This window comes from Micropterus salmoides, unplaced genomic scaffold (genome assembly GCF_014851395.1).
Source record: "Micropterus salmoides isolate LMB-PRFRI ecotype aquatic unplaced genomic scaffold, ASM1485139v1 Ms_hic_scaffold_8, whole genome shotgun sequence".
NCBI lineage: Eukaryota > Metazoa > Chordata > Actinopteri > Centrarchiformes > Centrarchidae > Micropterus > Micropterus salmoides.
In genome coordinates, this window is record NW_024044570.1 from 11,437,839 (window position 1) to 11,456,900 (window position 19,062).

Below are 19,062 nucleotides of genomic sequence, written 5' to 3' on the forward strand. Positions count from 1 at the left end.
TGCTTCTGAAAGTCTGGCCATGCTTACATGATCTGGGCTAAGGTCATCAGTCAGAATCTAGACCAAGCAAAAGTCTATGTCCAGAGAGATTTGAAAAACTATGACTCTAACTTAGGCAGCCAGAAAACAGTCACATCCTATTATAAGGATAACAAAACTAATAGCAGTGCCATAAAAGAGGCTTTTTGTTCCAGTTCAACACTGACTTTTCTGCTCATAAAAATAGACACGTTCCTCTTTCCATTCAACACATTTCTCTTTTTAAAATGTGTCAACTGTAATTGATCAGTTTCATCATTAGGTTCTTTTGCACTTGGGTCACTTTTATTTTGCCACGACACAGGAGAAAAAGAATCACTAAGAAAATGTGTTTCCCTTTATAGTCTTTCATTCATACAGTGTAGTATGAAATTAATGGAGTAAGAAAAAATACCTGGGTCCGGGGTCTTTGAAGAGCAACAGCAACACACCTTTATGTTCTCTGAGTGTTTTATGTATCAATACAGTACAGGCAAAGCAAGCAAAATCATAGGTGGAGTGGAAGTAAAGAGGACGAACAAAGAAGTGGAATTTAACAGATCTGTGTCCTTAGTATAGAAAAACATTTGGATAGTGCATTGTGCTATAAAAGTAAACAACTTCCACCATGTCTTTCCTTCCTTTTCTGTTTATCTGTACACAGCTGGCTTTCCTCCGCCTGGCACGCTGGTCTTTCCTCAACAAAATACCAAAACCATTATTGGCCAGCAAGCATAAACGAAATAGGCTAAAGCAGAAAGGTTGATTTTTTACAAATGGAAATTCATATTTGTGGCTCAATTAGACTACTGTTGGTCAGTGTTAACCTAGCAAGACAGATGTGTTAGTTATGAGTGGATTGGACATGAACAAGTCTTTAACACAGGAAGTTCTTTCAGCACTCTGATCGGAGGAGTTGGATGAGATGAGGCTCTCTTGGCATCTCTGCCTCCATTACGTGAAGACTCCCCCTTCCTGCTCCATTGTTCTCCTTCCATCGTACTTGAAAACAACACACATGTCTATTTACTGTTGTGTTGTTTAATCACTCCCCAGGGGTCATTCATTTTATTCAAACAAGCAGTTCTAAACATGCTGATACGCAAACTCTGGAATTCGATCAAACGTTGTTTTCTGAAACTTGTCACATCCTTTCAGTGTGAAGAAGACAGAATAGTAAGAAATGTAAAGAAGAGCACAAACACCCACTAAATCAAGTTTGGAATAAATCACCGCATATTGACACCACTACCAAGGAAAGTGATAACTGCTGCTGCATAGCTTGTCCTATTTATGTGTTCAGAGGGGGGTTGCTTAACAAAACTCTTAAAACACTGTAATCAAAACTTTTTACTTCTGATGTGTATAGTTGTTTGTCTTTTGTCTACTTCCAGTCTAAACTGTCAGCATATTTCTTGGGTCAGCTCAGTGGCTATAAGTTATTGTTTCCTATGAGCAAAGGAAGCTATTCCTGGTATTCATTGCTGAGGTCCTTGAAAGGGGGACCACAGGTCATGACTGTAATTTGGATGACACAAGAACATAAAATTTGTCTTTGCTAATATTCCAACAGAAAAAACTTTATCAATAAAGTAAAATGGTGGTGTCCGTCAAGTGTGAGAAAATCTGGTGGGGAAAAAAACTATGTGTTGAAGCGCTGATACCTTTAAGGAACATGACCTTTTCTCTATCATGACCTTCAGCTCAAATATTACATTTTCTCCCAAAATTGGTAAGGATCTAAAAAGGAAGAAAAAAAACTCAATGTCTGCAAACAACCAATAACTAATTATGAACTGACAAGCTCTGACTCAGCTTCACACAGCTAATAGCTATACAGCCCTTTACTCCAGTTTCTCAAATAAGTCATCAAATATTTAATTTGTTGTAAGATCCCGCAGCATCCCGTCACTTGAAGGCTGCACACAGATGATAGACTCACTCTGTGAACGTCCAAACCAGGTGGGAACCAACGGCAGAGCTAGGGAGGTGAGATGCGAAGCTACTACTACTACTACTACTCCCTCATCCAGACGCCACATGTACCTGAATGCATAGAACATACACAATACAAAACATATGTGAAAACAAACATAGGTAACACATCTGTGCCTTATTGAAAAATGCTCAACAAAAATAGTTGCAAGATATACAGTCTGTTATATAGAATATATAGTGCTATGTATACATTCTAAATATACTGTATGTGTGTGTTTATTTGACACAAAGATGTTAAGCTTTATTATTAGAGATGCACACCACAAGCACTAAAATATGAGACGCATGTGATGCCTTGTTGCGTTGTTACCTAGAAACCTATGGCAGTTTAAATTGGCTTGGTGGACAATGATTAATGAAGTGTCACTGCAATAGTTTTTACTGCTCATGCCACAGGCCAGGGAAAAAATGGACCATCTGTAATTATGAAAGCCTTATTTGTACTAGTGGAGAGAGGTTCTTAATGCCTTCCTGCTCGGTTAATGCTGCATGTTCCAGCATCTTACAGAGGCAAACAGTTGTCTTCCTAGTAATGTGTTCAGTTATAAGTGACTGGATTTTGGTAATTTTTTTTCTTGCATTATTGCATAAGAGCATAGAGAATGGAGGTTGGACGTAGGATGACTAGCTGGCATGCTGCGAAAGTTCTGCATGTAGCATTTCATCCAGTTATATTTGCAATCAGATCCAAAGACAAAATCCTCAGTCAGACAACTGAGTTGTGGGATCTCTTAAACACACACACAAATAAAGATCGATGGCTAATGGTCGATGTTTCTAGTATGGGAAATGAGGCTAAGAGTCAGTTTATGAGCAAGCTTTGTAAAAACTATGGAAAGCGCAGTATTTCTCTTTATTTTCATTATTAAATCTCTAACCAGCAGCTAAGTGTTGGCCAATCAGTAAAACCCGGAACACACACAGGAAACAGAGTGACAAAGACTTACAATGTGGTGAACTTCTTTGCACAGAGATGTAACCCACCAAGCATGTGTGCAGTTTGATCAACAACTCAATTATTACAGCAGCCCATCTCCAGTTCTGTGATGTAAAGTAAAATCCCTTTGCACTGTGAAAAAAACACCACTGTAAAACATGTGCCTGTGGGTCATGTGGTCTTCTGATGGTCTACTTTAGGCTAATGTCTCAAAACTAAAGCAGTTGTGATGGACTATATGCAGCCACTTTAAATTATTTGAGTAATTAATAAACTTACCAGGTAGTAATTTTTTTTTGCATTTCAAAATATAAATAGAGTAAAGGCCATGATTGTGTTGTCTGAGTTGGCTGAATGTTTTTTATTGAAGGGTCTATTGGTGCCTATAGTTGCTTAAGCTCATTAAAATTTAAAATATTCTGACTAAGCAAAGAGTTTTCTTTATCATTACACCAGGTAAAATAGAGGCATTATGTTTCCATCTCTCCATTTACAGCGTAGGCTATGGAGTGTTAGAGACTACTTCATGTGTCATTGTCTTGAGGTATAAGGAAGCAGTAACTAACAATTTCTACGTAATAAACAAGGTGTTGTTCTCTGTGATTACACTTGGGCTTCTTTTATGATGATGTGTGCCAATCAGGCATATGAAGACACCAAAATTATCAATGTGGAACTGGTACAGGCACAGTTAATGGATAATACAAAAAAAAACAATAACAACAAGTAACATATCAGGGAGTGATATCTTACAAAATGCATTTTTTGCATTCTAGAAATAAACTTAAAATTGTAAACCAAGAATTACATGTTAATGCAGCTTAGACTGATGTCATCACACTAAAAAATACATTCCTAAAACTTATTTCCTCCCCTCATGTGAATGTAATGGCACAGATCCCTGGAACACAATTTTGATTCTAAACTATTCCAGTTATTTCACTGCAAGTACTTTCAACAAAACACTGATTTAATTTGTAATTTTCTTTCCCTTGGTGCTTTGTTATTATTGCCGACTATCTTTTTAAAATGACTGTCCTAATGAAAGATACAAAAACAAGGGGGTGACTCTTCTATGAAATACATATGACCTAAACTGAAAAAGCAGTAGTGAGTCAAAAGAGGCCCTTCTTTTTGTATATCGGAGAAAGCAACAGTCGTCCAATAATATGTCATACAAGAGCGGGAGCAAACATTGCACAGTTTTATAATATTAATTGACCAGACACTACAGTTAACACATTCTTTGTTTTTCTTTACTCTACTTTAAATATGTCCCTCTCCAGTAATAAAAATATTATATAAGACCAGAGCTTGTGTGATTGGTGAAAGTTCTCCAAAAACAACACATACACGTGCAACAACAACATATGTATCCTGCTTTTCCATTGGCAGAGACAAACTAACTTTGCAGGAGGAAGGTGTTGTTTACTGTGAAGTGAGGACGGCAATAACAAATGGTCAGAGCCCTGACCACCCCCTGCTTTACCCTCTGACGGGCCAGATGGGAATGGAATCTGAACTTATCAACAGCAATAAATCACACACCAGCCCTGGTGGTGGTGTGTGGCCGGTGCAATGTTAGTATTCTCTCATTGCGTCACACAAAAACACACCACCTGTGCTTGGTTTTGTTGGCTCCACGTGTATCCACCGTAGACATGCAGACATATGTACTTAAGGTAACACAGGCACATATGCATACACACACAAACAAATCAACACATTCCTCTTTTTTTGCAAAATAGTGGTCAGATAAAGTTTCTCCTGAAAGATTATCGGTACTCTGGTGACATCTGCTGGTCAAAGATTAAAACGACAAGCTGCTCACAAAACGTGAGAGAGGAAAAATCCTTGATTTTTTCAGCAGACCAACACACACACACACACACACACACACACACACACACACACACACACACACACACACACACACGCACATGCATTCATAGAATCTATGGCCAATATCGTTTTACTCTAAAATGAACACTACATACAAAAATCTTAGAGAGTCCTTTTCAGTGTGTTAGTGGCAGGATAAGTAGCAAATTAGTAATTGTAAATGTTCTAGCACAGTATATTAACAGAAGTACTGCAGTAATGTGCGGCAGCACGACTAGTAGCAGTATAAAAAAGGGTAATAGTATCATTATTGTATTTATAGTTGTGTGTGGTGATGTTGCATTTAGTGCAAACCGTGGAACTGCCTCCCAGAGGGTTTGAGGGAGTGCACTTATGATGAACAGGTTTCAAAATTCTGAATAAAGGCTGACATTTTCAGCCTCACTAGTGGCATGGCTCTGTGGATGGTGATTTCAATTGGCTGGTCTGTCTGTGCATTGCAGTTTTTTTTAATTGCTAGCATGCAGTGGTAGAAACTGAAGCAGCTTTTTCAAAACTCAAAACAGTCTGCATTACCAACATTCATCTTGGCCAAACCGACCACAACACTGGGAGCAATTTTCCCTCAGATAAACCTGACCTAGAAACACTAAGAACATGCAGCATTACATAAATGATGCTTTTTTTATCTTTGAAGTTAGAATGATTTCTTGCATAAATCAGTATTTCCTGATAGAATAAGAATAAAATATTTTCACTGTATTGATTGTACTAAAGCATATGTAACAAGAATACATCAGAAATGTAGACATTTGCTTCAATATCCTTTACAGCATTTTTTCTATATCACTGCATATAGTAATTTACTTACAAATTTACAAACAAATTCCTAAACTTTCAGTGTTGCAAAACAGTTTTTTCTAAGTTGTTTATACAGTAACACTTGAAAAACAATGACCACAACCTTTAATTCATGTACCAACCCCAATGAACCAAGTCCGCTGAAATGCATGCACATTTCCTGCTTTACACTCAGACTGCAGTTCTTTAGTGTTTTCTCAATGACATACGGTGTAGGCAATGAGAAATTAAGGAATTTGTGTGTAGAGTTTAGAGAAATGGTGTGCTTTTTGAAAAATGGAGTTATGGTTTTGAAATTTTAGTTCAATAGCCTGGTTATAGTGTTTAACAAGCATGTTTTTTTTTGATTTTAAGAAAAATATACAAATTCTCTGATTTCAGCTTCTCAAATGTGAATATTTTCAGGTTTACTCCTCTAGGACAGTATACTGAATATCTTTGAGTTGTGGACAAAACAAAACATTTGATGATGTCACCTTGGGCTTTGAGAAACAATGATTAACATTTTTCACCATTTTATGACATTTTATGGACCAAACAACAATTTGATTAATGAAGCAAATGATCAGATTAATCCATAATGAAAATAATCATATATATTCAGACATATATGTATAATCTCCTGTGAAATATGAGTTTACTTGATTTCTATAGTATGGAATAGACCAGGGTCCCATTTAGTGTTCTGGTTAATGTTTACTCACTATGTATGCTGTTTTCCCTGCCTAAGGTAAAGTACGTCCTCTCATGCATTCCAGGACACAAACTGGCTTATTATGCGTAATTAGGTCAATAGAGCTCTTTGCTGGCAAACTCATGAATTATTGATTGGATATAGTCTGCCAAACTGGTAACTCTACTTTCTTTGGAGTACATTCATTTTCACTGGAGACATTCTGTACAATGAGTGAGCTCACAGTTTTAATGGGTATATAAACTTATAATACGAAAATAAGGTACTTTACACTTCAGAGAGTCACATGCTGTGCACTGTCAGAAACAATCAACTTCAAACCTTACAAAAAAGCACATGCGAGTTTATTGCATGAAAAAAACACTTCACATGTTTATCACACATGGAGCCCATTTCATACGTAGAAAGGTTTACACTCAAAACAAGAATTTCACGTGTGATCTGAGGTCATGAAGGAAGTTGCCACGCCACCAATCCCCTTCACACTGGAAGTCTCCACTGGACAACAATTTTGAGAATAATCTAAAAGTTTCATAGCATGTCTGAGAATTGAATACACCATGTAAGGCTTTAGTTTAAAACTTTAATTCTCTAACAACTTTAAACTCTTGGTTTAGTAAATATGTATTTAATAGGGACATGGGGAGACATATCACTTGTACAACCCATTCTCCTACAAATTACATTCATATGCAACTAAGTTTCACTTCTTAATATGTTTTGGAATAAATGTAACACTATCCAGCTCATGTTCAAAGCTCCAAAGGAGGAAGTAATTTGGCATCATATGTCAGCAAAAAAGCATAGAGGTGCTTGTTGTATTCTTGGATGGTTACACAAAGCATGTGACTTTGAAACGAGGAACCGGGTTTCATGCTTCAAGTCAGTGTTTACTTTTTCAATAATACTTTTTTAATCCAACCATAATCTTTTCCATATCACTAAACAAGGATTCACTGTCGACATATAACAAAAACTGAACAAAACAAAACAGAACTTTGTCAATGATTAATTTTATCAAATGTAACCTGGATGGGAGAAGACATTTTTTGCCGCACAGATACATTTTTTGTAAGAGTGATCTTGTGGTCCTGTGATGTAAAGGGGCCATGTGTTAAAATCTAATTCTAAGACTTAATTGTTTTACATACATTTTGTTTTAATCTCATTTCCATGTAGTATTATTTGAGTATACTGGTGTCTGGGTGTACAAGGAAGCAGGAGTTGGGTGTGTCAGGGGCCAGTGAGGGCTGATAGAAAAGTTTTGGCCTGGGACAACCAAACAGGTTAATCTACCCATTGTTGACTTGAGACTTAAAGCAAATAAGTAATTCTCACATACCTGTAGAATTAGTTGTCCTACAAACATGATCATAAGAGATATAAATGTCTTAAATCAGTTGTACTTGTGATTATGTTGCAAAATGTGCATTTGAAGGCTGATCAGATGTCTGCTAACTCTTAATAGACTCAAGCTAAATTTGGCTTAAGGGTTGTTGATAGAAGCAGACTCTGTCCAAATGGCAACATTTTCCAGTGAACATTTGGCCTAAATGGATCTGAATTATCATTCCCAGATGAGTCCCAGAACAGTGCCAATTTGTCACAGCCTTTCTATCACCAATGTTTGGGTCTTTTTAAAAGTTCTTCAGACTGTCATGATTTAAAACTTCACCTTTCAACACTGCAGGTTCATGAATAGAAAGAAGCCTGTGAGTCTGATCTGTGGGTTGGCTGGCCTGCAGACTGTGCTATTGTATAAAAGATCATTTCGTGAGCTTTACTTCTCCAAAATGCAGCTCTAAGTGTATCCACAAGTTCTTGATGTCTAGACACACTTCCTGGTGGGTTGGCAGAACGCCCAGCCAATCAGATTTAAACTGAGTCACAGGGCAGAACAAACTGGAAAAAAAAAATTAAATGACAAAGTAATATTAAACTGTCCAGATACATCATATTTGCAGTAATATCTCTGGGTTTAACTAATGTGTTGTGGTTATTGTAACCTCATCTAGGACAAAAGCTGATTTCTGTGTACTGAATTCATTACAGAGATCAGTTTGTTAAGTTCAGTGTCTGTCAGTTTGAAAGTACAGTGAACTCACTTTGAGGAAATGAAGATGCCAGAGTCCCATGTCTCAATTCTTCTATTTTATCCATATGTATTATTTACCTTTTCCTCTATCTGCTATAATTATTGCCTCTTTTGAAGCACTGGATTACTTGTTTATATTATTATTATTACTATTATTATTATCATCATCATCATCATCATCATCATATTATTATCATCATCATTATTATTATTATTACTACATGGATCATTTCATATATGAATTGCTTATTTGGTTTCTTCTCAATTACATTCTAGGTTGTCCACTCCTCTTATTTACAATGGATGTTTTATCAGGTACAAAGGGCATGCCAAAGTCAGCTGACTACACTCACACTGGCTTCCTGTGTTTGGTGTGTGTGTGTGTGTTTGTGTGTGTCATTTTTAGGTATCTTTTTATTCTTGAAAAGCTATCGTGATCAGGGATTGTGACCTTTAACATAATTAGGATTAAATCTAGCTGTTATAGGGGAACAATTTGTGTTAATCCTTATGCTCTGTTTGGCGGCCTGGGAACACTGACTCCTCTTTAACAGATCAACAAACACATTCAGCATTTTTTTATCAGCTTAATGCTTTCATGACCTTTCCCAATTTATGAGAACTGCCTGAATTGGAACTGTTAGTAGTTACATAAAATTGCGCATTACTTCTGTTTGGGGTCTAAATACAATGGATTTTCATGTGGTATATATCTATGACTGAAGGTGACAGTAATTTGTATGCAGCACCATTCCTCTCAAATCTTAAATCATTCTAATTCCATTTCTGTTATTGGAGTATTATCAGATGAGAGGTCTAACAGGGATTTAGACCTCTCAGGGTCCTAATTGACCCCAAAAGTACAGTCACAAGTAACATCACTCTGTAGGATTATGTACATATATTTGTGTATGAATAACTTTTGACAAACAAAACAAATATATTATATTTGTATATATATTGCATTTCTGTATAACTTATATAAACATGCACAAATGAAATATTGAAACATGAAATATTTTCTTATTTGTTGTAATAACAATGTTTAATGGTCATTTTAGAATTTTGTCACCTTCATCATGAGCAAGGCAACCTGGAAGGGTTACCACTTCTATATTTTAGGTTTTAATGAGGCCAGAACAGTTTTTGCAGTTAATATTATTAACACATGTAGATTACAGCAGTGGGTTTGTGGGATCCCAAAAATTAGGAAGTAAAACCAGTGTCAACATGTGAAACATATTATACTAAATATAAACTGCAATTGTGAATATTATGTGTGTGTGTGCGTGTGTGTTATAACTCTCTTAGAATAATTGGATGAATGAAATAACTTCACAGACATGTGTGTTAATATGTTTTAATATGTAGTCCAAAATGAGGGCCCACTTTTCAGAGCATGGGTTAGCCCTTCATTACGCTGTACCTTGCCCCAAGAAGTAACTCCGGTATTAAGCACCTTTGACCTCCAGCACTGTCAACAGTAAGCTGCTCACTGAGTTGCCAGTGCGGCCAAATCCACCAGCAGCAACCGGTTTGTCACGTGACTAGCGTGCAGCGCTGCCTGCCTATGTGTGTGTGTGTGTATGTGGCTTTATTTCCGTGTTCACAGGAGGGCGAGCTGAGCTGAATGAGTTTTCACGGCGGCTGTGTGTCTGTCTTTCACGCCGCGAAACTGCGTCTCAGTGCGGGGATCTGTCGGGCGGGGGAAAACTCGCTCATTCGCATCTCCTGGACCCACGCTGCTGCAGGACCATGCTCACGCGGGTGAAATCGGCAGTGGCCAATTTTATGGGAGGTATGGTGGCTGGTGGCCCCAACGGTGATCATCCCGGCGGCTCGGATCTGCCGCTGAAATTCCCGTACAGCAGACCGAGTTCCTGGGACTTTCGCCGGACGAGGTCGAGTGCTCGGCGGATCACATTGCGAGACCGATCCTCATAGTGAAGGAGACCAAGCGGCTGCCGTGGTCCACCGGCTACGCAGAGTGAGTAACTTGTATGCGTCCATCTTTTCTTGCACAGCACACACAGCATCCTTCGGGAAGTGAGCGCGTCCTTACTGGACCACTGAGATCACTCACCAAGACATAAACAAAGGCACCAGCCGCTTCTAATATTATTATGTCAGCTTTTATGTGCATATGCTTGTTAAATTAAAAATCAGGTTAAGGCGCAGCAGCTGGCCTTTCTTGTAAATGACAGCCTACATTACTGTATAAACAACACAGACTCCTATGAGGCCAAGACCATGACACATAAGCATGCCTATCTACCAAAAGACAGGGTCTTTAGCCTTTATGGCCTTATAGGAATGCCTTATTATTGTGATAGTGTCGTTAGTAGATGGAAAATACCATTAAATAGGCTATAATAAGGTCAAGTAAGCTAATAGTGCAGACAGATAATAAGGAGATCAAGAGTAAGCTGCACCCTCAAAAGTAGGTTTTATTATATTATTTGATATTAAATAGCAATGACATGTTTTATTGGCATAAGGCTCAGCAGGAAACCTCTAAAAAATAATCACCAGCGAACCACTTCTCCTGTTCCAGTGTTTTGTTGTGTGCACAGTCTTGTATTATTGTATTAATAGTTATTATTTTGCTTTTGTTATCTCAGTAAAGCCGGTACAACTTGACCTTTAGATGTATGTTATGTGAAACACAACACGCACCTAAGATAATCTTTTTTATTATTGATATCACATCTTATGTTTGGGCATATGGAATCCATTTGCCACCCTGCATCCTCCTGCCACATGTGTAATAAACCAGCTATGTTTGATTTTAAAGAGAGCTATTACAAACAGTTTCAGTTCAGTGTAGCAGCTTGACTCATGAAAACCTAAGTACTTTGCTTCTATAAACGGTGCACAAAAAATGTCACAACAAACATGAGATGATGCAGACTTGGTGAAATATTTTGACTTTTTCTAACAGCAACAAACAGGAGAGGGAAGTAGGGGATTACTTTATTTCCATGCTGGTTAGAGCAGCGTGCTGTACCCCACCCTCAGACTAAAACAAGACCTTAACTACACAAATGCTGATTTCATATAGTTTACATTCACCTTTGATAGGACATAACACAAAATATGTGATAGAGTCTTGTTCTCATCATTATCTAACGCCCAAGAGCACAGTCACAACCGCTTCTAGTCATGCAGCCCCATATAAAGTATCCGGGTGGTCTTGTGGTTAGTCAGGCTGTCTAATAACTATAGAGGTCACATTTCATTCCTTGAGGCAAATCTAACTCCACAATGTGTGAAACAGGCAGTTAAGTGCCTGTTTTACACATTCATAAATTCACAAATAAGAGTGAGTTTGTTCTGTGTTTTTCCCTCGACATAGTCTTATCTTCATGCTGCTGATAGGCTGTTATGACAGAGTGCCTTTTTCCTTGAGCTTCATTGTTTAATCGATGATGTTATATGTGCAGTAAGATCACTGTGTGTAGAAACTCCCCCTATCTCTTTGCATCTATAGTTTCAACTTCTGCTGTCCTTCTGTGAACCCAATTTAGATGAACACTTTATCAGCAAAGAGAGACATTAGGGCTACAACTACAACTGTTGATCCTTGATTCACTATTTCAGTACTAAAACAGATGTATAAGGTCTCCTCTTCCTATAGAATGAAATAGAAATTTTGAAATTGTTGGATTCTCATACATGCCCTCCTCTATGCTTTTTCCTCATGCTATATCTGCCATGAAATTTCTTTTTTTTTTTTCTTTTTATCTCAGAAAAGAAAGGATGATAATTCGCTTCTGTGAACCCTCACCCAGTATGTTCTAAAGTGGTTCATATAATTTTAGTTGCAATGAAAATACAGATTTTTGGGCTAGATATCGCCAGGACAGAGCCATACTGGGGATTTGTCAACAGCTGGTTGACCAGCAGACTTTGTTGTTGTGAAAACTCACTGTCGGTGGAAAAATCCTGAGCCCATATAAGATGATGTGATCCATACAGATCCACAGGTTAAGAGGGTCAGACAGGCTACCAATGGATCTTACTGATAAAAGCCAGGATAGATACTTAGTAGTGCATCTAAAGAAGATCATCTGGAGGTTACACTTGCCTGGGTAGCATTGAGAGCGGTTCTTATGTCTGATGCTATTATAAAGTCATTACTTTTTTATATCTTCTATTGGTTGTCATAATGTTAATACTCACAAGTTGGCATCTTTCTCTATTGTACCATCCATCCCATATGACATTGAGTACTCTTAACCTTGTTTATATTTTCACATATACTAAGATGTAACATGCAGTATTTAAGACTGGCTAACAGGAATACAAAACAGATACTTTGAATTAGTTGTTTTTCTTTAAAGAAAACACGGTTTTAAGGGAATCTCTGAGATGGTAAAGTGTGTGTATCCTAGGGCTGCCCCGGTTAAAGATTATCCTTGTCGACTAGTAGTTGTTAGTTTCAAGCCATTAGTCAACTAATGGCCACTTCGGTGGACCAAAGCTCCTGTCTTAGTGGTTTAAACAAAAACCTACACTCTACGCACGGTACTCCAAACTCCAAGTTCGGGTAGAGTCAGCTAACTGAACTAACTAGCTAATGGCAGCTAGAGTTATCAGAAGTGCGCCAGTAGGTGACTTCTTTGTTTTCAGAGAAAAGTTCTGTTTTGCAACTTTTAAACTTTATCTATAGAGCACATATCAACAGAGTACAAAGTGCTTCACTTCAGAGACAAGGATGAAATAAAATACGACCGTGATAAAATACAAGAAAAATAAGAAGTAAAAAAAAGAAAGAATATGCTTTCCTATAAAAGTGCGTTTTTAGAAGTGATTTAAATAAACACACTGACTCTGACAGCCTTATTTCCTCAGCCAGGTTGCTCCAGGGCCTCGGTTCAGGGAGAGACTGGAGACCCCTGCCCAAGAGACAATTTTAAGAGTCGAAAACAGGTGTGATGTTATCGTAAAACTGGGTTGTGGTTAAAAGCCTAGCAGCTGAGTTCTGTACAGTCTGTAGTCGTTTCAAGTCAAATCAAAAGTCAAGTCAAGTCAAGTCAAGTAGTACTTTATTTTCCCCCAGAGGGCAATTCGTTTTGCAGCAGAAAGAACACACAGAAACCACGCTACACACACAATATCACACAAATATCAAAAACAGTTTTTACCAAAGGTTGTAGAGAAAAAGCTTTTGCAAGGCGTAATCCCCTGATACTTTGGTCCCGATGACAAGGAAAGGCTCTCAAATGGAGTGTGAGGTCTTAGTTGTTTTTTCTGCGACCAACTGACCGGTTTAGTCGACTATTAGGGGGCAGCCCTAGTGTATCCTGCCAATTTTGATAAATGTTACACTCATTCTCAGAATATTTGAGAAATAGTTACTTTGCTGCACTTCTTATACTTTTCTTTCAAGATTCATATGCTAAATTATGTAAAAGGATTCTGTAGTATCAGTACCAGTATTTAAAGATAATTTTCTTGAAAATGTCAAATCAAAGTCTAGGGACATGCAGGATGAATTGCACATCCCTGCTCTGTACTGTGTTTTTCTCCTTCATGTTGCTGCCTGTCTATGAGTAGACCTCTCTGAGCTTTCTGGGGTTATCTTGGGTTATTGTGTTGCTCCCTGTGGAGACAAGAAGAGCAGTTCTGCTTTATGAGGAGGATTTTGATGCACTCTCTCCGAGTGGGCACTCTGACTGTCAGGCCCAGTGAGCATGATCATTTAAATGGATCAGTGAGTATTGCTCACTCTAACTTGTGTTACCCTTTTTTCACTTACTGGCCTCACTTTACGGACAGGCTACATTTAGTGCTGATTCTCTGAATATATTACAGTCCAGCACAATATCATCACTCTGCTAAAAACATGTAATTGAATTAACACCTTCACGCAGTGTCAAAAAGCTTTATGACAGAACAGTTGCACTGGATTGCATTAGATTGTACAGGTGTTCCCAATAAAGTGGCCACTGAGTGTATCACAGCTAACATACCTCATATTATTAGTTGTGGTACAGTCAGTGATGTTACTACATACATCACCACCTTCAGGTTAGTGTACAAATGCAGCAGTTTGTGCACATAGACACATTGTGCACTTTAAGTAAGTTATTAAAGGCCACCTCATTAAGTGTAGCTATTTAGCAGTGTTTCAGGAGCAGAGCCATACCTCAACCATGTCAATTCTGACATTTCTATAAATGCCATACTAACCCATACACGTTCTTTGCTCTTGCGTTCTGCACCCCTCCCTACCTACTTCTTTCTCCTGTTTGATCTTCTGCTTCCTCCTCTCCGTTGGGTTATGAGGGGTCTGTCGTGAACCAGGTACTACGGTGGATTTCACATCAAAGCTTCCCCACATAGAAACACAGCTAACCAGCAGATCCAAGCCTTGCACAATCATTTTGTTCATCAATAAATCATTTCAACGCATATATTGATGGCGTGGTCCTTGCTAGTGATAGCCATTACCACTTCTTTGGGTGCAGTCAAATGATACGTTAAGTGATTGATTAATCAAGGAAATAATTGGTGGATATATAGATTATGACAGCAATAATTAGAGGCAGCCTCTATTATATGATTAATTAACCTGGTGTGACTTCAGTCTGATTCTAATTGGGTTGTACTGTTTGGTTCTAGCCTTTATCTGACTGTTTGCTCCAAGCTACGTTTTGGAGGGTGAACATACATGGGACAATATGTAGCTCTAGTTTAGATAAAGTGGGGTTCAACTCACTGTGGTCATGAAAACAAATCAAGGGTGACAGTCAGCATAAAATATAATAGAAAGCTTCTGTCCAGTGGTGGGATGATTATGCCAAAAACAATTCTTTTTCTGAAGTAGCCTGAAGAAGAGGTTCATTAAGAGCTGTTAGAGGAACTTTATCAATTGGATAGATCCAATTTTGATGATGGTGTAGCAAAAACCAAATGCGCTTCACCTGAATTCCCCCTCTCTTCACCTATTCCAACTTGCTTGTTGGTATAGGGGGGTAATGGCACTGAGAGTGTAAAGAATAATTTGTGAAAAAGCTTTGCTCACTCACTCACTCTAATGACTGAGTACCAATAACGCATACCCCTGCAATGTCAGCAGCAATCTAATCAATACCTAATCAATATGTCTGTAAGCTAAACACTAGCCCCATCACTGCCTTTTGTATGTTTGTCAGTTCTTTGGCTTATGACTAGAAGGCTGTAGGTTGGCAATCTCTGCACTTATTTTGTTTTCATGTAAAACACTTTGAAATAATTTTGTGTAAGATTGTGCTATACACATTAGAAAATTTGAAGTTAATTGAATTAATATCTGAAATAAACCTGTAGTGCGGAACTTTTGTCTAATTTGTCTAATTACATAAACACTGTCTTCACATGCACATGACGTATGCCTACAGGTGAGCTCGCCCCCGACTCGTGTTCAGAATTAGCTACAAAAATATAGAGACATTTCCACAGTTCTAAGACCATAATCAATTGACCCTTCGCTAAGCCCCGCCCCCTTAGTTACTGTTGCCACAAGAGTGTGATTGGCCAGCTGTGTATTCGGGGCATTGCCTAGCGAAGGGTACATGTAATAGCTACATAGCCTACTCCAAATATTTTACAAGTTCCAACCTGTCCAAGAGCAGTAATGCAGCATCTGCCTTCAGTCTCTTCTCTTAAGTGCTCTCCAACAAGGAAAAGCTATAGCAATGGTTATCCGTGTTTGTTTTTACCGTCCTTCACTTTCTTTTTTTGACTGTAATTCTTCCTCTGAATGCAGAGTTTCTTTTTTTTATCTGGAGCGTCAGAAACTTTTATTGGACGCCTCATGGGTTTTTCTTCCATAGGCTCTTCCATACTCCTAGTGGCTGTAGCCTCCTCCAGAGTTGCGTCACCTCTGTTCAGTTTCAAATCGGGTGTTTTTTTTGGTATGTCTGCTTACAATGCAATGATGCCGGGGCATATTAACGCAAACTATGCAATCATAATTAACAAAATAAACCATAAACAATTCTTGTTTTGTTTTGTTTACACAATGGTTGATCATGGAGTTCTCTGATGGCTCTGGGTTGCTTCCTCGCTCAGCTTTTGGAAACCAGTCATTGCTGGTTGACATAAAATGCATCATTACTGGTGTGCCAGCGCTGGAATGACGCCTCAGACACCATTTTTAAAGACGCTAATATGCTGTGAAACACAGAGGGATTTACCTGGTGGTGATAGGCTTAATCAGCATTGTGTGAACTCGTTTGGCAAGAGCTTGAATGTGATAGACGTTTGTTTATACGTAAAAGTCCCGCACTCCAGCTTTAAGGGAACAGAGATGAGAAAGTGGCAGCTCCAGAGTGTTTAACAGTGTTAAGCGGTAGTTGTTGAATGAACTTAGGGTATGCATGTTCAACAAATACTTACAACATAAAGAAGGCTTAAAACACATTGTAAACACCACAAAAATGCTATTTTATTGTAGGTTTACCTATAATACTGTAGGGCTGGGCGATATGGCCTAAAAATAAAATCTCCGATTTTATTTACTTTAATTCAATTTACGATTTTTTCCGATTTCCCCCCTACTTAAGGAAAGCAATAAGGTTTGTTGGTCAGTGCGGCTTTGTTCATCGCGGAGAGACTGGCATTTTTCATATTCGGCTGGATGTCTCTGTTTCAGGTGTTGGAATAGGTTTGTGGTGCTGCTGCCTTTCACTGCGATAGGCTTTAGGCAAATGTTGCAGCGTGGTGTCTGTTGTTCCACATCTGTCGCAGCAAACCCATACCAGTTCCAAACAACAGATGACTTTATTCCTTTCTTGGGAACAAACTTCCCGCTCTCACCGGTAGCCATTTTGTCGCTTGCTGTTGCTGTTTAGTGTATGATGTTGTCGCTATGGGAAACGAACACTACGGAAACCCCGGGGAGCCAAAATGTGCTATTACACAAAAACTCGATTTACTTATTTTTTAAATCGCCCGCAACAAAAAATTCGAATTAATTCATTCAATCGATTTTTCGCCCAGGCCTATAATACTGCTTGGTTTTTCTTCTGACTCTTTCTCAGCTTTTTAAAATATTATTCCATTGTAAAGGTCTGATTAAAATAAGCCAGTGCTCATGGGCATTGTCTGTGGAGACAATGCCCATGAGCAGCACTTTTTACATATAAAGCCTCCCAGTGCTCAATCACATGATGCAGCACATGTTATGGCGCGTCACAGCACATCACTCTGAGGCAGAAACAACAGAATGCTGTTTCACTTCAGTGTCAGCTTTCCTTAACATGTAGCTTAACTTTGAGTTACCACTGAACAAATGATCTCTTTGTGGAAGCTGAAATGTTACAGCCGAAAGTAATAAATAGTAACAGCAATAAAAAATAAAAAACAAAGAGAAACCTGAATACAAAGGAATGTAGCAAAGAAGAATATCTAAATACAGATCAAATATGCAATAAGAAGTTATTTTAAACATTTAAAATTACGAATGTAGGTAGGTACACAATATATAAAAGCGGCAGTAATTTTGGGATATAAAGATAGGCGTGTCAATGTACACATACAAATATCCAAAATCTGACCTAATTCTCATGTCAACAGGAGTCATACGGTGCATAATAAGAAATATTTAACATAAAGAATGTAGATGTGTTTAAAAAAATCTTAACTGAAATTGACATTTTGCAAATTTATAATATCGTAATGCCCTAAAACCAACTTGGTTGAATCTGATAATACCTTTGGAGTAAAACGTCAGGTCAAGTGTTACTGAAAAGGAAAAGAAGTGCAATGTAGATTACAGCTCTGACAGGGTAATTAAGGTCATGCCATTGTCTCAAATGTGAAGAAATAAAATGAGGTAACCGAATATGACAGCCCTGCTCTCGGACACAGATCATCCCTCGGGGGGTTGATGGCTTTTCCTCTTATATCAGAGATGAGTTTTGATAAATCTTGTGATCTTCCAGGGTCAAATGAATATCACTCCATCCAGTGCTGTGGTCTCAGACATGCATGATGGTGCATGAAGTTTGTGGCCTTTATTCAAATGAAGTTAGGGAAAGGAGTTAATAGGGCATGCAGTAGGTTTAGCATTTTTTAACCTAATAACTACATATTATTACACTGTGTGTTTACATTACTGTTGATCTTCTTCCAGACCATAACATCATTAAATTGACCATTTTTAAGAGACTTGTGAAAGAAAAAAAAGAAAAACAGAACAAAAAAACTAACCAAATATTAGCACACATTTGACTGATAGATGACTTAAATGATTATGTAATTATAAAAACAGTTTGAGATAATTGATATTTGTGTTGAAAGACTATTCAATTAATTGACTAATGTTCAACACTATTCTTATTCAATGTGTGCATCTTGCCATGCCACTAATGTAGGAAGGTGTGAATTCATAATAGTTGGGTAGCTGTGTAGGCAAATGTGTGTGTTTCCTTTAAACCTGTCTTATTGACACAATGCAAGGAGTGTGCAATTTTTAGGTTTTAGGATCAGGGAAGTGGTAAATAGCCCATTGTGTAAGACTTGTGTAAACCTTACTGAGTGAAGATCTGCCCAGTCAATATCCGTCAGTTTTACAATAGGGTTTTGTTAGCTGGAGACAGAAGATCTCTTCTCTGCATGTTCATCCTC

General features: G+C 38.1%; 1 protein-coding gene across 1 annotated transcript in view; it reads left to right on the forward strand.

Annotated features, from left to right (window-relative positions):
- The first annotated feature begins 9,849 nt into the window (after window positions 1-9,849).
- The window catches only part of ppm1h (protein phosphatase, Mg2+/Mn2+ dependent, 1H), a 34,042-nt gene continuing 24,829 nt past the window's right edge, over window positions 9,850-19,062 (forward strand). The window contains 2 exon segments of the mRNA XM_038705935.1: window positions 9,850-10,318; window positions 10,321-10,432. Coding sequence (XP_038561863.1) covers window positions 10,201-10,318; window positions 10,321-10,432 — 230 coding nt within the window. The 5' untranslated portion in view covers window positions 9,850-10,200.